The sequence below is a fragment of the Python bivittatus genome, unplaced genomic scaffold, assembly GCF_059951505.1.
Source record: "Python bivittatus isolate LINGU-HERP-01145 unplaced genomic scaffold, Pbiv_v1 ctg000210_np1212, whole genome shotgun sequence".
Lineage (NCBI taxonomy): Eukaryota > Metazoa > Chordata > Lepidosauria > Squamata > Pythonidae > Python > Python bivittatus.
Window position 1 is genome coordinate 14,562,569 of NW_028277053.1, and position 23,075 is coordinate 14,585,643.

Here is a 23,075-nt window from a genome sequence, read left to right on the forward strand (position 1 = left end):
CTAGAGTTCAAATTCTACACAGACTATAAATCCTGCAAGGCGATTCCCACTTTGGAACTGTAGTGCCAGGAAACCCTCACTTGATCACAAAGCAAAACATATGCAAAAAACACGATCCCTACTTTGATACCAATCCCCCCAAGCATGGAGAACCCCAACTAAAAGTATGTAGAAATACTTCTATGCGCCTAGAATTCCTCACAAAACCTGTCCAGAAGCATAGGATCTTTATGAAACCTCTTTTGAAGGTTACACAGATATTCAGTTCTTCATTCTGCTGTGTTTATTATCTCAAAACTACTAGTACTTTCAATAAATTTCAGGCCTTTGTTTTTAACATAATTATTTCTAATTAAAGTAAGATTTAATTCCTTAAAAATGTTCTAAATTAACTGACTACACCAATGTCATCAATGTTATACTTACATGTTTTCCTCTCCAATAATACATATTGCAGACAGAAGTTTAACTGCATCAGTCATCATGCTGATTTGTCTGGGATCAATTGTTTCGGCCAATAATGAAAAACTTCTTTCTTCACCCATTATTCTTTCCAAACCATACTAAAGGACAAGTAATAAAAGTTAATGGGAGGCAGGAGGTGATCATTAACAAGATGCATACATGCATATACCATAAGTTGCCTAGCCATGTTGCCACATACAAAGAAAACCCATGAAATCCTACAAAATTATGAAGATTTTCGAAAGGCACTTCCACAAAGAAGAGGAATCAGCAATGTTAACTATGTAACAATTTGAAATTTTCTGAAACATTCATTTTTATTTTTATTTAATAGTCTTCCTCCCCCTCCATATATGTTTTTACAACCCCACATTCTGTTAGGCAATTCACTAATATCATAATATACCATTCTTGTTTGGAATAGTTCCCACATATGTACTTAACTCTTCCTGCTTTGTTCGAAAGGATTTCAGTTGAAAGAACAGCATCCCAAGATTTAGTAGCAAGCTATACCTCGTAAATTCTCATTTCAAATTCTCAGTTCCAGAATTTCACTTTGTGTCTCAAATCTGCATGTTATTCTGTAATAACAGGCTGTCGTCCTTAAAGATAACCCAAACTGGGCTTTCCAAATACTGATGTACACCAGCCTTTGCCAACACGGTGCCTTTCAATTGTGATACTTCCAGGGGAAAAAAAAAGAGTTCCAGCTGTTGCAGAAGCCATGAATGGAGAGTCTCCATTTTGAAGCAACAAGCAAGGGAACACAGAATTTAGACTGGTGCATTGCCAAGATGACCTCAGGACTCCACTCAAGTCAGTGTCAATTTTGACTGACGGTCAGCATTCAGGAATGTTTCCCCAGGAATAGAATAGCCAGCACAATTTTTTTAAAAAAATCTTCTGCATTTTACAATTTCCGAACATTATAGATTCATAATAAAGCAACATTTCATTAATAATAAAGGTACTTATTTCGCAGTCAGAACAAGGTGAACTAATCTTGTTCTGCCAATTACTAAACAATTGCTAACAGTGACAGGGTTTGCGCTGTTTACAAGCGATTTAATAGACCACAACCTGCCCGTTTCGCACCGAGCCTGGTTCTAAATGCCTTATTTTCATATGCATAGGCAGCTATCTCTACCACCACATGGAGCTATCCTTTCACAAACATAATGTTTATACGGCATTTGGATAACCCCAAGGAGAGATGATTAAATTACTACACCACTGAGAAAAACAGTTTACCTGCTACTGCTTTTAAAACCTGCTTAAATCTTATTAGGGAAATAATGAGATCCCACAGATACAGAATTTGACTTGGGTTTGAAAAAAAATACAGGCCTGATGCCCTTCTGCACCATCGGCAAACTGTGCACTCTAACTATCATTAGAATCAATCTGAAATTTGAGCCAAAAAATTGCAAACCAAATAACGATTTTATTAAAGTGCAGACCCACAACAGAGGAAGGAAATAGTTTCTACTGATTCTGCTTCATGATCCTGCCTTTCCTGCAGTTAAAAAAATACTGAATATATTTAGTTAAAAAGTATTTAACTACTTTTTAGTTAATAAAAATAACTAAATAAAGGGCAGGACTTGGATTATTCCAAAGACAACCTTCATGGAATCTTGATTCTTTCCATGACTAGAAAAATTCCCAAATCTGAAACTAGCACTATAGGCCATAGAGTCTTGCGCCTATCTCATAAATCTCACTGAGTTCCATATGGGTAGAACTGCAATTTCAAATAATTAAGTAAATTAGTGTACTGACCTTGTTATTCATAAATGCTTTCAAGCACTGAATTATCTTATGCTGTAGCTTCTTCAGAATCTTGTCCTGTCTGAACGCAAGAAAATAAAGATACAAAAATTATAACATGTTGGTTATTATCTATCCTTTCTGAGAATTATATACTGGCTAGAAGAAGACTTACTGTTTTGTTTCAACCAGTCTTTCCAAGATGTCCAATAATAATCCAAGTCCTTCATGTCCAAAGGTCTCAACCCAACTGCAAAAATATATTTCTATATTAATTTTAGGTATTACCAGTAAAGACAATCAATGGGTGGATCTAAGTCAATAACCACGTTAATGCAATGGATACACAGGGCCCCAACTGCTCAGTTCCTGGCTGTGCCATTTAGTTTCTATGAACTATGGAAAGAGTAAATTGATGGGACATCTGGGGGACCTGAAGATGCATAATATGATTCTGACATACATCATTACAAAATAACTGTCCATTTTCTCTTTATGCGCCTTGTTGTTTAGTATCATATTTCATAACAGAAGACAGCACATCAGGCTTAAGAATATATTCAGTATTTTTTTAACAGCACTTTTTAAATAATGCAGGATTTCTTTCTGGAGACACTCACTTTCATTCCTGATAGCTGGAGGTAAAAAGAAAGTGCTCTCTTTGCCTTAAATCAGCTTCTCTTCTATCTTAGCTTGCAAAACACTAGCAGGCTACAAGTTGATTCTGGAGCTCTCTCCTGCATGGAGGTTAACAGTCAGAGCCTACTGTTTGTAAATTTCTCCCTCAACTCTTCAAGTTTCCTCTTCTCTGCCTTCTCACAGCCTTTCCTCTCTTCCCCTCCATCATAATTCCCTCCACAAAGTGAGGGCCAGAGCTTTGCCAAGAAGCCTTCTGCCCTCCAGCCATGATTTCTCTATCTTTCAAAGGCAAAAGCAGGTGCTCAAAACCAATACTAAGGCCTCCAACTGGGTTTTCACTGCATAACACTTTTTAGTTAATTACTCTGAAAGGGAATAAAGAGCATGATATGCATGTCTGACTCTCTCAAAAAAAAATGCCAATTGCCCACAATTTATCAGGAAAAGGCTTACATGTTCTAGAATAGGAACACAGGAAACTACTTTATATAGGATCAGCTGTTGGTCCAGCTTATTCAGTATTGCAACAGTTCTACAGGATTTCAGACTGGATAAGGCCAGCTTAGGACTCAATTACTGAACCCATGGAAAGCTGGATGAGCAAAGTGGAATCTATGTGGATGGCTACTTGGAGGACATTATTATTGTTAATTATTTATCTTTGTCAAGTATATTGGTGGCATCTGTTACAATATTTGAGTTGGGGTTATTTCTTGATTTTACTGTTCTTGTAAACTGCCCAAAGAATTTGGAGTTGGGTAGAATACAAATGATGAATTAGTTACCTTTTTACAGCATGTATGTAAGAATAGGCATTACTTGTACACATTGGTTAGGATGCTTTAAAATATTTTTAACTCAGAAAAATTACATATTTTTTACAGTAAGTACTGAGTTAGGGTTATTTGCTCCAACTTTTGCATTGGATAGTCATGCTACTCCTTAAATCATAGCTATACCAAAAGCCTGGACTTCCTATTATTATTAATTATTTTATTATTATTATTATGAACCTATTTTTAGTCTTCCCACTAAAGAGGTTCTTTATTTAAAAGAAATAATAATCTGTAATTATGCATAAATCAATTAGTGCAAGAATTCATTTGCTACAAACACCAGAGAGCAGAAACAACCCTTTCTTACAAAACTAGCAGAATAGTAAATATATCTTATCTTGGCATCTTATCACTAGAATGACTACAGACTAGCTCTTTTTTCAAATGTAAAATGGGAAATTTTGTTCATCTGGAGGAAAGGCAACACTCCCATACAGCAAAGTCACACATACCAAAGTGCATACTTTTAATTACATCATATCCTAAATAACCCCTTCATGGATCACTGCCTTGTCGTGGCGAAGGGACTTGCGTAACTCAGTGAAGCCATGAGCTATACCGTGCAGGGCCACCCAAGACGGACAGGTCATGACAGAGAGTTCTGACAAAATGTGGTCCACTGGAGAAGGAAATGGCAACCCACTCCAGTATCCTTGCCAAGAAAACCCCATGGACAATGTTAGAAGGCTAAGAGATATGACGCCGGAAGATGAGCCCCTCAGGTCGGAAGGTGTCCAATATGCTACTGGGGAAGAGCGGAGGGCAATTCCAAGTAGCTCCAGAAAGAGTGAAGCGGCTGGGCCAAAGCCGAAAGGACGTTCAGCTGTGGATGTATCTGGAAGCGAAAAGAAGGTCCGATGCTGTAAAGAACAATATTGTATAGGTACCTGGAATGTAAGATCTATGAACCGAGGCAAGCTGGATGTGGTCAAACGAGATGACAAGATTGAACATCGACATCTTGGGAATCAGTGAACTGAAATGGACGGGAATGGGTGAATTTAATTCGGGTGACCATTATATCTACTACTGTGGGCAAGAAACCCTTAGAAGAAATGGAGTTGCACTCATAGTCAATAAGAGAGTGGGAAAGGCAGTAATGGGGTACAACCTCAAAAACGACAGAATGATCTCAGTGCGTATCCAAGGCAAACCATTCAATATCACAGTCATCCAAGTCTATGCCCCAACCACTGATGCTGAAGAAGCTGAAGTTGACCGCTTCTATGAAGACCTACAACACCTTCTAGAACTAGCACCAAAAAAAGATGTCCTTTTCATCATAGGGGATTGGAATGCTAAAGTAGGAAGTCAAGGAGTAATCAGAATAACAGGCAAGTTTGGCCTTGGAGTACAAAATGAAGCAGGGCAAAGGCTAATAGAGTTCTGTCAAGAGAACAAGCTAGTTATAGCAAACACTCTTTTCCAACAACACAAGAGACGACTCTACACATGGACATCACCAGATGGTCAATACCGAAACCAGATTGATTATATACTTTGCAGCCAAAGATGGAGAAGCTCTATACAGACAGCAAAAACAAGACCAGCAGCTGACTGTGGCTCAGATCATGAGCTTCTTACTGCAAAATTTAGGCTTAAATTGAAGAATGTAGGGAAAACCACTAGACCCCTCAGGTATGACTTAGATCATATTCCTTGTGAGTACACAGTGAAGGTGATGAATAGATTTAGAGGATTAGATTTGGTAGACAGAGTGCCTGAAGAACTATGGACGGAGGTCCGTAACATTGTACAGGAGGCAGCAACTAAAACCATCCCAAAGAAAAAGAAATGCAAGAAAGCAAAATGGCTGTCTGATGAGGCTTTACAAATAGCTGTGGAAAGAAGGAATGCGAAAAGCAAGGGTGAAAGGGAAAGATATAAGCAACTGAATGCAGATTTCCAGAGAATAGCAAGGAGAGATAAGAAGGCCTTCTTAAATGAACAATGCAGAGAAATCGAGGAAAACAATAGAATGGGGAAGACTAGAGATCTCTTCAAGAAAATTGGAGATATCAAAGGAACGTTTAGTGCATAGTTGGGCATGATAAAGGACAAAAAAGGCAGGGACCTAACAGAAGCAGAAGAGATTAAGAAGAGGTGGCAAGAATACACAGAAGAACTATACAAGAAAGATCTTAATGTCCCTGATGTCCATGCTGGTGTGGTCACTGACCTTGAGCCAGACATCCTAGAGAGTGAAGTCAAGTGGGCCTTAGGAAGCATTGCTAACAACAAAGCTAGTGGAGATGACAGTATTCCAGCTGAGTTATTTAAAATACTAAAAGATGATGCTGTTAAAGTGCTGCATTCAGTATGCCAGCAAGTTTGGAAAACGCAACAGTGGCCACAGGATTGGAAAAGGTCAGTTTACGTTCCAATTTCAAAGAAGGGCAATGCCAAAGAATGCTCAAACTATTGCACAATTGCACTCATTTCACATGCTAGGAAGGTTATGCTCAAAATCCTACAAGCTAGGCTTCAGCAGTACGTGAACCGAGAACTACCGGATGTACAAGCTGGGTTTCAAAGAGGCAGAGGAACTAGAGATCAAATCGCCAACATTTGCTGGATCATGGAGAAAGCATGAGAGTTCCAGAAAAACATCTGCTTCATTGACTATGCAAAAGCCTTTGATTGTTTGGATCACAACAAACTGTGGCAAATTCTTAAAGAGATGGGGGTACCAGACCATCTTACCTGTCTCCTGAGAAATCTGTATGCGGGCCAAGAAGCAACAGTTAGAACCAGTCACGGAACAACCGATTGGTTCAAAATAGGGAAAGGAGTACGACAAGGCTGTATACTGTCACCCTGCTTATTTAACCTATATGCAGAGTACATCATGAGAAATGCCAGGCTGGAAGAATCACAAGCCGGAATTAAGATTGCAGGGAGAATCATTAACAACTTCAGATATGCGGACGATACCACCCTCATGGCAGAAAGTGAAGAAGAACTAAAGAGCCTCTTGATGAGGGTGAAAGAGGAGAGTGCAAAAGCTGGCTTGAAACTCAACATTAAAAAAACTAAGATCATGGCATCTGGACCCATCAATTCCTGGCAAATAGAAGGGGTAGAAATGGAAGCAGTAACAGACTTCATTTATTTGGGCTCCAAGATCACCGCAGACGGAGACTGCAGCCATGAAATTAAAAGACGCTTGCTCCTTGGGAGGAAAGCTATGGCAAGCCTAGATAGCATATTAAAAAGCAGAGACGTCACCTTGCCGACAAAGATCCGCATAGTCAAAGCTATGGTTTTTCCAGTAGTAATGTATGGCTGTGAGAGCTGGACCATAAAGAAGGCTGAGCGCCGAAGAATTGATGCCTTTGAACTGTGGTGCTGGAGAAGACTCTTGAGAGGCCCCTGGACTGCTAGGAGGTCAAACCAGTCAATCTTAAAGGAAATCAACCCTGATTACTCATTGGGAGGATTGATAATGAAGCTCAAGCTCAGATACTTTGGTCACCTAATGCGAAGAGAGATCTCTTTGGAGAAGACCCTGATGCTGGGAAAGATTAAAGGCAAAAGGAGAAGAGGACGGCAGAGGATGAGTTGGTTAGATAGCATCACTGAAGCAATGAGCATGAAACTGAGCAAACTCAGGGAGGCAGTGAAGGACAGGAAGGCCTGGCGCAATATGGTTCATGGGGTCACGAAGAGTCAGACACGACTTAACGACTAAACAACAACAATCCTAAATAAAAGGTTGAACATGTTGTCTATACTAGCATTCAGTATCTAGTAATTTGGAATCCCTTTGCATACCTTTACTATTTGCAAATTAGTAAAATAATTTGCATAGATTAGCACTACAAGTTGTTTAGCATCGTAAATTCCCTGTTTGTGTATTTGATTAAAAAAGGATTCTGGTCTCCACACTATAACTTCGCTTGCAAAAAGATGCCTCTCGAGCACCATGTTGTATGCAAGTAGAAATACTTAATAATGGAAACATTTCTGAAAAACACCCTTATGTTGTGATTTAGATACTACTGGTTAGAAAGAAATGAAGTTTGTGTTCATAAACATGTACAAGCAAATTATCTAGATATTGCCATTAAAAAATCTGATAGCCACTGATTTAATCAAGTTCTAATTTGAGTGCCAGAGATGTCCGGCGATATCATGATATGGAGATCAATTCAAGAACAAGTGAAAGTGCAGCCAGATGAAATACATCAATAGCACAGTACTACACACAAGATGAGACCTTTCTGGGTTGTTATAGAAATTTAGTTTCCGGAATGCACAGAAATATATATCAAGCTACCAAGTCTATATTTTTGTATACAGTGGTACCTCGGTTCACGAACTTAATTCATTCCGCAACTCTGGTCGCGAACCGAATTGGTCGCGAACCGAATCAAATTTTCCCATAAGGTTCAGTGTAAATACGGTTAATCCATTCTGAACCATATCTATTTTTTTTAAAACCACAAAAATATGAAATAAAATACATTACAGTACAGTATGAAGAGAGAGAACACTAACCTTGCTTGAGGCGACTTCTGGCGTGGAGGACAGGAAGGCGGGTGGGGAGGCAGTTATTGTTTGGAGGGAGAGTCCCCCTCCGTACAGGAAGCCACGACCACGTGTCACAGCAGGGAAAAAGGCCGCGGGTCATGTTCGTCACCCGATGCGGAATTCGCGAACAGAAGCAAAATTTTGCGAACGGTGCTGGTCGCAAACCGAATTGTTCGTGAACAGAAGCATTCGTGAACCGAGGTACCACTGTGTGTGCATTTGACCTACGACTGTATATTTTAATAAAGTTATATTCTATACATGTGACCTCACTTTCAATATTGGTTTGTGCCATTTGTAAATTCAAACAGTCAGAAATGAAATCAAAAATACCTGTGACAGATATATGAAAGCAAGTGATGATTGTCAGTAAAGAATTTTCACAAATAATAACAACTTATAAAACTTAACTTAAAATGAATGCAGTGCCTTAATGAAAGACAGCTGCAATATACAAACCCGGCTTTGTTGGATTCAGCTTTTTCTAAAAAAAAACTTTGTTGAACGGCTTGCATTACCTGACAGGGTTACTAGTCAACGACACACGAAGGGATTCTAAGCAACTGACAAGTTTTTCATCCACTGTTCCAGTTTTCAGTTCATATATGAATTCCTGTGGCAGAATCTGCCTTCTACTCTTGAGGCTTCCCTGAAAGAAAATGATCACACATATTATGAAATGAAAGAATCACTTTTTTATCTTTTATAATGACTGCTTTTATCTATTTGTTATTTTATTTAATTGTTGTATGTTGCCCAGTAAGATGGGCGGCTATATAAATGTGACATATACACACAGACATAAATAAATAAATAAAAACAATGTTCACGTGCATTTTAAAACACACACACACCAGCCAATCTGGAACCTTCTTCAGTTCACCTGTTCCAAAATAACCAAACTAAATGCATAGGTCTATGCTGAATATGAAAACTGTATCATCATCTTGAAAGTGGGCTTAAGATGTACGCACATTTTAAAATGGTACCATTGGGTGATTAATACATGCAGATTTAAAGGGACCATATATGCCATGTCAGAACTCATTTACAGAACTGGAGCTCCTAATTAAACCCAGCAAAAATTATAAGCAGAACTAAATCTGTTTGTTTTTTTCTGCTGATTTGTATCAGTCTCTTTCAAGAGCATATGCTGTGGTCTCCTCAATCCCAGGAGCTTACCGGCTTTGAAGCAGTACTAGTATACTGCAAAACCATTTCTTTTTTGATACTGAAGTCTTTTTCTCTTAGTGGAGCTTTTCGGTCCTCATTTAAATTCATATCTTCCTAAGAAGAAAAGGTAACACAGGCGTTATATCTCAAACTTATTCCAAAATATTTCAAAGCAGTGAGAAATAGGATGAGGTCTGCTTTAAAAAATCAGAGGCCATAACAATAATATTAATGATCGCTCAAAGGTCAATTGAGTTTCAACAAACAGCAAGGCACAGAAAGGAAACAAAAGGCAACAGCAAGGCAAGAGCAAACAAACAAACCAAAAAGGAAGCTTTTCCAGAGGGACGAAGTGCCATTTGTTAGCATGAGGTAGTGATCTGGGATCAATAAAAACCTTGGCTTTCATTTAGTTCTTGGGCCACCTTGCCTGGTAGCCACCAATAAATAGATATTCCATGCAGGAAGTGAGGACAGGGAGGGACACACCTTTCCATTCCTCCTGTTGAAATAAAAACCACTCGCCTTCCATTTTCTCCTCTTTTTCTCAGTCCATTGGGTGAAAGGCAACTTTTTAACTAGCCTGCTAAATAGGCAGTATCCTGCATTTCCATTTTGACTGTAGAAAAACAGACTCCCTGTTTTTTACAGCCAGCAAATAATGACAGAAACCAACATTTCAACAAAAACCTTGACATTTTCCATCTCCTTAAAAAAAAAAAAAAATCAATATTTTCATCAAGCTTTCCATCACAACCACCAAACTCAGCCTCCCTCCTCTCTTATTGATGGATTGAAATCTACACTGCAAAGCCAGCTCTTCCTGTGATTTAGTTGCCTGTTGAACAGCTACTCTCGTGTGCAGGAAACTCACAGGAAGTGATCCAAGCCCCTTAGAAATTCCTTTATTTGGTAACATTGGCCTTTTTTCCCCAATTGGCTGAGGTGTCAACATTATCAACTATGAAGATTCAAGAGCCTCTCTTCCAACTAGTTTAGTAGTGTATTCTTAAATATTCAGGTGCTTAACCCTCAGTTTCTGAATTTTTCAATGTTTAATTCTTCAAGAAATATAGGCTCCATTTTCTTTATTTTAAAAGCAACTAATCTTTGCTTGATTGCTTAATAAATATTGCTAGGTTCATACGTTGCATAATATAGTTTGATTTTTGACTTAACATGTTGTATGTACTCAGCTAACATGGTTGACAAATTGTCTGGTTAGCTATATGGATCCAATCATTTATTCCATTAACCATGTTTACACAAACTAAGTCTTTCCATATTCAGTTGAAAACTAAGATTGATTTTAGTCCTTTTGCCTAGCATGAGAGTGGTCTAAGTCACATGACAGACCTCTGAACCTCTGTATTAACAGTTTTCAGGAAAGAAAAGAGCTCTGGAGAAGCTTCATCTTCTCCATAAAGATAAGTCAGAACGCTGGAATTCCTACAGATCCAAGTCAAGACTTCTTGCCATTATTGCTCATGACAGGTTGGAATGCAAAGGTCCAGTGCTACAGTCAGTCATTACCAACTCCCTCAGTATGTGTAAGTGAACCATATTTGGCCTTTTAATGTTCTTTTCTTCAATTCAGAAATAATGTTTGGATATTGTGGTTCTTCCTTTTTGCTTTAATCAGCTTAAATAATTTGGTGTATTCAGCAAGCTTGGTCTTGCACTAACAGATGAAGAAGCTCAGATCCCAACATAGAGATTAAGTGTCAGTTTATTCCTGTCCTCTTTTCCCTTACCAGTTGATAAGAGTGTCTCATCTTTCCCACAACTAACTTTGCTCACTAGTCTTTAGAATGGGACTATCAAAAATCTTCCATAAGTCCATATAAAGACCACCTTACTGTAAATAAGTTGCCCGAATTAATCCTGGGTTGTTTTTAAAATGTATATAAAACATTTTTCAAGATCTACATTAATCTGATTTAAATTATTAAGTCTCTGTCATAGATACATTGGAAAATCTAGGACGTGCTATTCTCACTCAGCTTCATTACTCCATATATGCAGTACTGTAAAAGGGATACTGTTACTGATTAAAAGATTTACATAAGGAGTATAATGCTATAATATAACATTATTTTATTATTTGTAGTGAGCAACATCTTTTTTAATATAAAAAGTAACTTCACATATTAAGAATACAGTAAACTGCTGCCAAGGAAGATCTCTATCTCTAATCTATTCTTGCTACCATAGGAGGAAATTATAAATGCCTACTAATGTTTAGGAACAATAGTTTGCTTCTCCACCAAGGAATGCAGATGTACATTATGGCTTCACATTTATACCTGTTAAGGTTCTATTAATTCAAATGTACCAATTCTATTCTCCATATTCAAGTAAGTGCAGGGAGGGAGGTGTTTGCTTTGCCATTAACTGAAAAATTACCAGTGTTAACAATGTACCTTTCAACCTCATTCTCTACAAGTGTGTCTCTCTTCCCACTTTATCTCTTACCTAATGGCATCTGATAGAGACTTCTTCTCTACCATTCCATGCCTCTTGTGTCACACAGCAGCTTCATTACTGTCCCTTAAAAAATACATATGTGACCAAAGACAGGGAAGGGGAATACACTACAGCTGAAATGCATGGTTTCAGTTCATATATGCATCCTTAAAAATACTCTTGGAGCAATGCATAGTTGTTGCATGAATTTTGTATGGAAGAATATGTTGAAGCATCTTCAGAAGTTGCACAAGTCTTAACCAGCTAATTTAAATTTATCAGCCCCAAACAATAATATCTACATTAAATTGGTATTGGAAGTGGGCAAAATTATATCGGTAGCCCTGTTTGGTAAGACAGATATTTATTCTGTGGATCAATACTAATCATCACTGTTCATTTTCAATCTCAACCAACTGCAATTAATTGACTCTTCTTATGGAAAAAAAGCAGAAGTCATTTAGCACCAGCGTATTTCAGAAATATTCCATAGGGGTCCCTTTGACTTCTTATCTTGGAAAAAAAAATACATTAAACAATAAAATGACTTTTTCAATTGATCCTCTCTTGTGTCTGCTGCTTTAATGAGCTGATGAGCAGACAATTTTTATCAATGCAGTTGTTTTTCAGGAAAAGAATTTTCACAGGGCAGTCAGGCATTACATATCCAATTAGGAAACAGATCTGTGATTCTTACCATCATTTTTTCAAAGAGTACAAGGATCTCTTGATCTGACAAATGGGTAGGCATGGAGTCATCTACCTCCACAGGGGTAGTACATTCACTAGATGAGCAATGTGATTGTTTCAGATGCAGGAGAGCTGGTCTATCCTTTTTGCTGCCTGGAATTCGTATGCTGGAGAATTTATCAAACTGAACAAAAACCAAGAATAAGCATGTTTCAGCAGGTACACAGTTAGCCAAAAAAAAAAAAAAACCCACCTCCTTAGCCCCAAAAAGATCTGGTGTAAAGAAATACAATTGATTACCAAAGAACCTTTAAAAACAAGCAAGAAAACCTGATTATACAGCATGCCAAGCACCATTTTATTTCTACCACTAGACTAGAAACTTATCATCTACAATTACAGACGTGAAAGCCTGGAAGAATAAATGAGAATGGTAAGAGAGAACATTTGTGACCTCCAAGAAGAGGAGAGAGGTCAGTTGCAGAACACTTAAGATTCCCAGCAAGTCCTGAAGAAACCTTCCATGCTGGACACCGTATCTATTATGCAGCCATCTGCTTTTTCTCTTTGGTTAAGGTGGGGAAAAAAACCCTTTCATTCATCTTCCATTACATGGTGTAAATTGGGACTCTGCCAAGCATACAGTTCTTACACCTTTACAGCCCTGTTTGCCAGGCTTCTCATTTACTTCAAACTCCCTTATCTTCTATATCTAATGAAATGAATTGCTGACTATTTAAGGATACACATATATGCAGTTAAGGCTTGATTCTTTAAAAGTATAGGAAAAAAATATTATAAAAAAAATTCCAATGTCATAAACTTTATGAAACTCAAAGTTAGACGGCATTGATCTAAAATATCAATTCTAACTAAAAACTAGATTAAAATGCTGTTTCTGCAAATAACATATTAATAAAGTGGCAAGAAAACTGTTTTCTATATCCTAAGAAAAAACAGCTCCTAGATTTTTTTTCTTCCTAAAATTATAGTTGTTTTGTAATATTATATTATAGCATAACACTGAGCATCAACATTTCTTTCCTTTATCATTTTGTAAGGTTATTTTCCAAGCTTTATTTCTTGTGAAACCAGAAGAGGACGTTTAGGCACTGAGTCCAACTTTCAGATCAGGGCATGAATCCAATTTAATACAGTACTTGCAAACAGAACGAATGCATCTTTCGCCTGAACACATCCTGCAAAGAGGAGTTCATCCTCTCATAATCAGGTCTACTAGTGAATGGGCAACAGTAAGTTACATTCAGTCAGAATCTGTTTTGCTATAACTTAACATAGTTACTTTTGCCCTGTTTCCTAGGATGGTAGGAAATAGGTTTAGTCTCCTTCTTTATGGAAGCTTTTCAGGTACTTGAAGAATGTCATCATGTTCTGAGTCATCTTTTGTCAAGGTTAAACCATTTCCTTATTCCCTCTTAACAGTCCTGTAATCATCTTCCTTGCCTTTATCTGAATCAGACAAACTGTGTTGTCTAGTTCCAATTTTAATTAGTGGAACTTCACAAATCCCGAGATTTTGAAATTACACTTCTCTAGATGCAGCCTACAATTGTTTTTTGTTTTTTTGGCAACAAAGTCACATTGCTGACCTTTGTTCAATCTGTGATTAACTACAAGTCCAAAGTTCTGTTCATGTGTCACCATCACCGAGGCAGGTAATCTCCTTCCACACTTTTGATTACTTTCAACCTGCTCCTCTAACCTATCAAGGTCACTTTTTGCCATCTGCAAATTTATTAAACATTTCCAAATCTGTCAACTTTGGGAGGTATTCCAGACGGGAAGCACACCCAGAAGTACAAATTCTAATTTTACTGTAAGGTTACATTAACAGAGTCTGAAAGTACATCTCTCCCCTCTCACCTTTACAACCCAAGAAACTAGGAAGGGTCCTTTTTGAGATATTTGCCACATCCCTATTGCTTCGGCGGGGTTAGCCGCTGCTTGTCTGATTGTTGTCTAGTCTGCCGCTCTTCCTCCCATCTCCCAAGGTCATTCCCACAGACCATTACAATATCATCAACCAAATCATTAAACAAAATGTTGAAGAATATCAGCCCAAGACCAAAATCTGTGGCACCCTACTCGATAACTGTGTTGGGATGAGAAATCAATTGTTGATGAGTGCTATTTGGGTATGGGTACCAAGACAGTTGTGGATCCAGATAGCAGACTTGCCATTGGCCCATAAATATCTGTCTTGCTAATCAGGATATCATGACATATTCATCAAATGCTATTAGGTCCATAGCACTCCCAAATTCTAATATTGGTAGATGTCCAATGAAAAAATGAAATACTCTGACAAAACTTGTTCTTCACAATCCATGCTGACTTCTTGTAATCACTGTACTGTTTATAAGGAGCTTACATGTTGACCACTTAGGAAGAATTCTAGAATCTTGTCAGGTATCAGTTTTATAACTTCCTAGATCCATCTTTCCATCCTTTTCATAGATGAGGAAGGCTCTTCTAGTAATCTGGCACTTCACCAGTTCTCTGGGATTTCTTAAAAGATTTGGTCAGGCCATCAGCAAATTCCTTCAGTACTGTAGAATGCAGTTTAGAATTCAATTTAGCCATGGAAATCTGAACTCATTCAATATTTTCTTCTTCCAGAAGCTCAACCTGAAATCCTCTTCCTTCAACCAGTTCATCACAATTAGCCAGTAGAATGTCCATCGTCTTTTCAGAAAAAAACTGAATCAATAAAAATTAATAGGTCTGCATTTTCTTTCTTTCCCCCTTTTTTTTTAATTGGACACTTTAAAGAAAATATATAAACAAGTACAAGAGAAAACATATAATGGTTTGAGTTGAAATCTGTGCTAGATTAATTTTTAAGGTACAACATCATTTTCAACATGAAAACATACTCCCACTACTTGGTTACCCATTCTTCTATTGGGGATCAGACGATCTTTCCAGAAGAACCATACAGTATCCTGGACGCAGTTATCATATATAAAAGTAATTCAGTATATTTTGAGGGGATAACAGGTAGTCCTCACTTAATGACCATAACTGGGACTGGAATTTCCATCACTAAGTGATGTGGCCATACAGTGAGACATCACATGGCCACATCGCTTAGCAACTGCAATCCTGGCACTGTCTTGTTATGGGTAACCAAGTTGAATCAAGGGTCATTAAGCGGAGGGAGTCCTAGGTAAAGAGTTCAGGGATGCTGCAGGGGTGTGGGGGGTGGGGGGGTGTGGGGGGTGTGGGGGGTGTGGGGGGGGCCCGGGGGGGGCCCGGGGGAGCAGCAGTACCAGGATTAAAGTAGAAGCCTGGGGCCTTGAGCAGTCTCAGCCAGCTACCACCGGCACCAGGTCTCTACTTCAGCTCCAGCACTACTGCTGCCACTGAGAAATGCTGCGTCAAGCCCCGCACCGCAGCCAGCCAACCCAGCACCACTGCACAAAGCCCCAGTTGCCTTGTACTCCACAGGTTCTGCTGCACTCACACTGTTTTCTTGCTGCTGCTGATGACCCTACTGTATATATTGTATCAGTCTGACCCTACTAAAAGTGAGGCAGCTGCTGGCCTCATCAGGCCGCTCACCCCATTCCTTCTCTATATCGCATGCCCCATTCTTATGAACCTTTGGAACCCTTTCAGTCTTCCCAGATCTTGCAAGGATGGGCATGCCATTTGGAGAATGAGGTCTTCTGAAGCACCACAAGAATGGGGCTTCTGCTGTTCTCCAAACAGCAGCCAAAAGGCATAGACCAGGGGGCAGATAAGGGGCGGGGGGATTGCAGCACACCTGCAGTCATAAGTGTGGGTGGGCTGCAAGCACCCGCATTTTGATCACTTGACTGCAGAGGTGCTGCAACGGCCATAACTTCAGGCATGGGTCATAAGTCCATTTCTTCAACACCATTGTAATTTTGAATGGCTGCTGAACAAATGATTCAGTAGCAAGGACTACTAGTATACAGTCTGGTAAATTTTAATAAGAATATTGCAGGTTGAAATAGGATTTCAACTAGTAAGACTTATTTTATTCTAGTAATCATTTTCCAGAATTGCTGAGCTTTATCACATTGGCACCAAATATAAAAGAATGGTCTGTCCTGCTCATTTTATTCCCAACAATCTTTTTAAATGAATTGTTCATTTCAGCAATTAAAACTGTATATAGTACACTGTTGTCATAAAAAAACATTAATATTTTCTTAGCTCCTGTTCTTCATAAATATTCTATATCCAACTTAAAAAAAAAATAGAGCTGCAACATATCTTGTTCAAATTGCAAGAATGAAAGGCCATTCAAAATTGTCAAGAGCTTTTTTTGCATCAAGAAAAATCAGGGGTACTTCTTGTTTTTAATTTATCTTGTCAATAACATTAGGAATATGTCTGATATTGTGTTTCATGTAGCTTTTTAGGCAAATTCAGTATGCTCAGAATGTGTAATTTCAATTTTAAAAAATTTGAAAGTATTGCTATGAAAAGCTTATACAGACTGAATATATGACTGATTTATAAAGAAGGAAAAGATAAAACTTGCACAAAGAGATAAAAGCTTCTTTCCATGACAAAGGAAGTTCTTCACATTCCTGAATCTCATTAATTACTTAAATAGTTCTGCATTTGTCATCTTCTCTATACTTCAAGTATTTTGTGGCCCTTTTTATTATTCGTAGCAGTCATCAACAACTCATCTAATTCTGAGCTTTAGTTTTCCTGACAATGCTTCTAAAACACTAAAGGACCTATGTATATTCTTCCATACTGACCTGCCTCCTATATTTTCATTATTTTTATATACATACTTACATATATTTTAGTTAAGCTGAAGAGACAAACTACACTATAGCTCAGTGTTTCTCAACCTCAGCAACTTTAAGATGTGTGGACTTTACTTAGACTTTGTATATAATATTAAACTGAGGTTAGATTAAAAACCAAAGTGAACACTTTCAATCATCTCTGTGCAACCATACCCACAAAGCAGAGAAATAGCAGTCAACCTGGAAGGAGGCTCAGGTGAATTGTTTCATATGAACCTACAGTCAGGACCAGAAATATTGTAACAAGGATAACTGTTTTAGCATTTGGCCTCTGTACACCACCACATTGAAGTTGAAAGGAAATATACCCAGATGGCAGCGAAGTCAGGACTTTCAGCTGTAATTCAAGGGGTTTGACAAAAGTGGGGCACTAACTATTCAGGGAGTACAGCCAGTGGCATACACACATACCCGTCGTTGGTGGCTCATAAGTAATGGAATGAATGGCAGACAAGCAGCTGCATGGCCAGGTGTGGCCTGTTTCCCCACCTGGGGGTACCCCATGACCAATCAAGCAGATAAAAGGCCTGAAAGTGGTTCTGAGTGTTACATTTGCATTTGATAGTTGTTCAGTGGAACTCTCAACATGAGGTCCAAAGAGGTGTCCATGTGAGTGAAGGAGGACATCGTTAGGCTGAGAAAACAAAATAAACCCATCAGAGAGATAGCAAGAACATTGGGAGTGGCCAATACAACAGTCTGGAACATCTTGAAAAAGAAGGAATTAACTGGCAAGCTCCCAAACAGCAAAAGGCCTGGAAGACCATGGAAGACAACTTAAGTGGATGACCACAGAATTCTGCTCAGGTGAAAAGGAACCCTTTCACAATATCTAGCCAGGTCAACAACGCTCTTGAGGAGGTAGGCATGTCATTGTCAACATCTACAGTTAAGAGACGGCTTTATGAATGTAAATACAGAGGCTTCACAACAAGGTGCAAACCACTGGTAACGCTCAAGAACAGAAAGGCCAGATTAGACTTTGCCAGCAAACACCTACAGTAAAAAAGCCTGCCCAGTTCTGGAATAAGATTCTTTGGACTGATGGAACCAAGATTAACTTGCACCAGAATGATGGGAAGAGAAAAGTATGGAGAAGGAAAGGAACAGCTCATGATCCAAAGCATACCACATCATCTGTCAAACATGGTGGAGGCAGTGTTATGGCATGAGCATGTATGGCTGCCAATGGAACCAGGTCATTGGTGTTGATTGATGACCTGACTGCTGATAAAAGCAGCAGGATGAATTCTGAAGTGTATAGGGGTATACTTTCTGCTCAGATTCAGTCTAATGCTGCCAAACTGATAGGACGCCGCTTCATATAGCAGGATAATGACCCAAAACATATAGCAAAAGCAAAAGAATTTCTCAAGGCAAATAAGTGGGACGTTCTTCAATGGTCAAGTCAGTCACCTGATCTCAGCCCAATAGAGCATGCTTTTCACTTACTGAAGACAAGACTGAAGGCAGAAAGACCCACAAACAAGCAGCAGCTGAAGGCAGCTGCAGTAAAGGCCTGGCAAAGCATCTCGAGGGAGGAAACTCAACGTTTGGTCATGTCCATGGGTTTCAGACCTCAGTCAGTCATTGACTGCAAAGGATTTTCATCCAGGTATTAACGGTGATCCTTGTTTGTGATGATGTTGGTTTGTTCCATTACTTATGAGCCACCAATGATTGGGGGGGTATGTCACTGGCTGTACTTTCTGAATGGTTAGTGCCCCACTTTTGTCAAACCCCTTGAATTACAGCTGAAAGTCCTGACTCCGCTGCCATCTGGGTGTGTTTCCTTTCAACTTCAATGTGGTGGTGTACAAAGGCCAAATGCCAAAACAGTTAACCTTGTTCCAATATTTCTGGTCCTGACTATACAGTTTAGTGTTTTATCTAACAGAATTTTTTGATAAAAATTAAGAGTTCAAACTGCCATTTGCGACTCTGGGGGCCTGGAATATCCAAGTATAGCTGACACATAGGGCTGATCAATACACTTGAAGCTGCTGCTTTGGAAAGCAGCATCTACTTGTAATTTATTAAATAAGTCATGCTCTTTTCTTGGATCTTGCAGCTGCAACAGACGTAACCACACAATCTTGGGAAAAGACATAGTTATTTTAATGAGTTGCAGGCAAGTACTGCATTTCGGTTGCTACATGTTCGAAAGTACCTATTATACATCATTTTTGAAGCAGTGGACAGTCCTATTATAGTAATCTACTTAGAAATAAATTAGCATGCCAGGAGATCAAAGCCTACCAAATCTTCTGAGGCAAACAGTAAATCAATCCAAATTGGGGAAACCATACTTAAGCAGGAAACCAGAACTAGATGCCACATTCATATCATAATTCCAATTCTAGTCTCAAGGAAGTCTGCCTAGCTAGGATGTAAAAGCAAGCCATAATTCATCACAGCACAGAAAGGATGACATAGTGATTGTGTTTCTACAGCACACAAAAATAAGACAATCATGCAATATCTCAATCTGTTGTGTGAACACTGCTGAAATGATAGGAGGAGGGGAACCTGGAAGCCAGAGGAAAGTTCATGCAACACAAGAGTTTGGCTTTATATCTGAAGTAAGCTACTATGTCAATAGACAGCTATATCCAAATAGCAAAGTATATAACAAATAAATTCTCCTTAAGTTTATAACATAACAACAAAAGCAAAATATCTTACCACATCATCTGTCAAGATCTTGAGGTGCAAGGGCTGTAAATGAAACAAGCAATCTGTTAAGGTGATTTAAACTATTAAAAGTATAAACTAAAACAAAGGAATGTTTTAACAAAAAAGTGATAATTCCTATTACATATTTCAAATTTAAGTAGAATATAAATATATATGACTAGAACTATGTGACCCAATACATGAATAATCCAAAAAGCTTCTTCAAAAGGTATTTGTCAGTTCATAAATAATTAAACTATAGTATGTTTTGTTTCAAAGGATGGTTTAGCACCATATGCTAAGTAAGCTAGCTGCTGGTGTGCTTCACCATAACTATAATAGTATATGAATGAAACCATTGCTTCATCGCTGGCATATGCAGCAAATGAAAACGTTACAACTTCCAACTAACCTTCCCTTTTCATACAACAACTGTTATTTTTTGCAGCTTGTTAAGTAATAGCTCAACAAATCTATTTTGCTGTCCATGTTTTCCCTTTAGCTTAAGCTTCTCAAATGTGGCAGCTTCTCCTGAAGATTTGACTTGCTCCATTCAAACAAAACAATATAAAGATTTTAGCATAATATTCTTTTCTTCTAGAAATGTCATCATCTGGAGAGATAAGCTAAACAGAAGTGCTCAAACTGCCCACTAGTTCTTTCAGATTTTTCTTCTCTTCAAATACTGAATATAGACAACAATTTATCTAGTGGAGATTATGAAAGCTACAAAGAATACTTGGAAACATTTATTAAACTTGTCTATTACAAGACAGTAAGCACCTACTTACTATATTAAAAATATTTTTTTAAAATACAGCCTTTTAAGTTAGTTTATATTTCCACTTTATGTGGCTGCTTTTCAGTGAAAGCTCAGACTGACTGACAATAAAAGAAAAACCCCAACAACAAAAATATGTGACTAAATAATATACATCAGAACAAATACAAACTGAAGCACAAAGAAATACACCCCATGACGCTAAGCAAGTAAGACAAAACTTTCACCCAACATCGAAAAGGATACAATAACAGCAACAAACAAAACTCCTTGGGGAGATAAATGAGGTGTCTGAATTCTTCTATCTGTCACCAGTCAACATCTGCCTCACCTGCCAAACTCAAAATGTAGCAATTATCACACAGGAAAAGACAGTCCTTAACTGTCCTGGATACAAGTTGCAGCAAAGAAGCTAAGTCACGATGGCTTTCACACAAATACTTTGTTAGTATTATCCAAATGCCTTAAATAAAATTGGCTTGTTATTTATCATAATGGAAAGGAACGCATAGGTAAGGCCGTGGAACAATGTCATCTACTATTTATTAAATTTATATTCTGCCTTTCTATTCATACTATACACAATGCAGTTTTAAAATGATTGGTATGCCTTAATGACTTCATATCATGATTGATATGAACTTGACTTCAAAGACATCACCTTAGATAAGCAGTCTCTACAGTAACTAATCAAACTATACTGAGTCTGAAATGTCATTCTATCCTGAAATCTTGTTACACCAAGCAGGATCAGCAAGTAAAAGTATTATGAACCATTTATTGTTTCTTTCATTCTGAGAACTACTTTTTGTCCCTTAGAAGCTTAGCTTTTATAATGCTTTATCACTCCATTCAAATTCAATCCTGAATCCAGTAGTACAGCAGTTAGTAGGGTTTGCAACAATCTCTGAAATCCCCATGGGTCTGAGTAGAGAAAAGTCCATGTTCTCAAGAAACCAAGATGATTTTGAGACCTGTTCAGAATTACCCTCCTGCTGTACCAGTTTCCTCTCTTCATCACCAAAAGAAAGAGATGAGCCAGGTCCCATAGACAAGAAGGTGGGAGTATAGTTGGACTACGGTTGAAAGTATTGAATCTTCAACCCAAGCTCTCCCTGGTTCAACTTTCACTTAGTAATAAAAATTACAGGAATGCTTCCTCTAGTGTGCTTTATACTTTATAGATACCCATTATGATCAGGGCCCTGAAGTGCAGGCACATCCCACCTGACTCCTCCAAAATGGAGATGTGATTCTATGGAAAAATAATAGCCACTTCCCAACTCTGAGACACTGAATGTTAGTAACGGCTCTCATTATTTTGTAGCAGACTGCTAAACTGTCAATTACAGGGGAGGGCAGGACTAAATGACCAAGCACTTAAAGTTGCATTGTTTGAAATGCTGTCAGTTTTGAAGATTCAGAGAGCTTGAGTCAACCATATTAGGTCATTGTTTCTTCAGCTGTTCTTATTGCTAATAGAAACAGAGGCAAGCTAAGCAGTGACACCGTCCTGCTGATTGACCAGCAAGAACTGAGCTGAGAGAGCAAGTAAAAAAAAAAAAAAAAAGCCTCTTAAAGTGATCATGGCTCCTGGGACACATGCCCATTATGACCCTGAGCCATGATTATAACTTTCCCAATTATCCAATAAATGTCCCAAAAAAGTGCTGAGCTTTCCCTCTCATCCCCTTCCATTTGAAAAATCCAGTGATATACACAACAAAAGAAATGATAGAGCTCCATGAAGCATGCCAAAGCTAGACAAAATAAGCTAGAAGGGAAAAAATGCTCACTGTATTTTAATCAAACCTATCAAACAAGAAAGAAGAATAACCCAGTATTCATGATATTCTCCACTGTAGAAAACGGCTCATTATACTGGATGAACTGTAAAGTGTCACTTTGTACAATAGCTACTATCACCTGAGAAATAATATCATCTAATACCAGTCTTAAGCATTTTACTCAGAAACACTGAATTTACTAGGATTTATTTCCAGATAAGTATGTATAGGTTTGCAACTTAAATAGAAATCACCATCCAATTTCTCTCAAATGTTGGTGCATGCAATGGATTTTATGATCTTTTTCATGGAAGCATTGAGTATACTAACAGATATTTACTGGTAGTACATACATGACTGCCTGAACATCCATTATATAGTTGACCCTAACTCCAGGTGTAGTTTGGCAGTAGAATCAACATTAGAACTTTACCAGTCT

At 38.2% G+C, this 23,075-nt stretch overlaps 1 protein-coding gene across 1 annotated transcript in view; it reads right to left on the bottom strand.

Annotated features, from left to right (window-relative positions):
* DIAPH3 (diaphanous related formin 3) overlaps positions 1-23,075 on the bottom strand; it is a 108,732-nt gene that overhangs the window by 84,345 nt on the left and 1,312 nt on the right. Inside the window, exons 2-8 of the mRNA XM_088139512.1 lie at positions 20,078-20,110; positions 12,580-12,756; positions 9,426-9,530; positions 8,762-8,892; positions 2,411-2,485; positions 2,248-2,317; positions 427-563 (exon numbers count right to left, since the gene is read on the bottom strand). Of these exons, the coding sequence (XP_087995638.1) occupies positions 427-563; positions 2,248-2,317; positions 2,411-2,485; positions 8,762-8,892; positions 9,426-9,530; positions 12,580-12,756; positions 20,078-20,110 (728 nt within the window). The remainder of the gene's footprint in view (positions 1-426; positions 564-2,247; positions 2,318-2,410; positions 2,486-8,761; positions 8,893-9,425; positions 9,531-12,579; positions 12,757-20,077; positions 20,111-23,075) is intronic.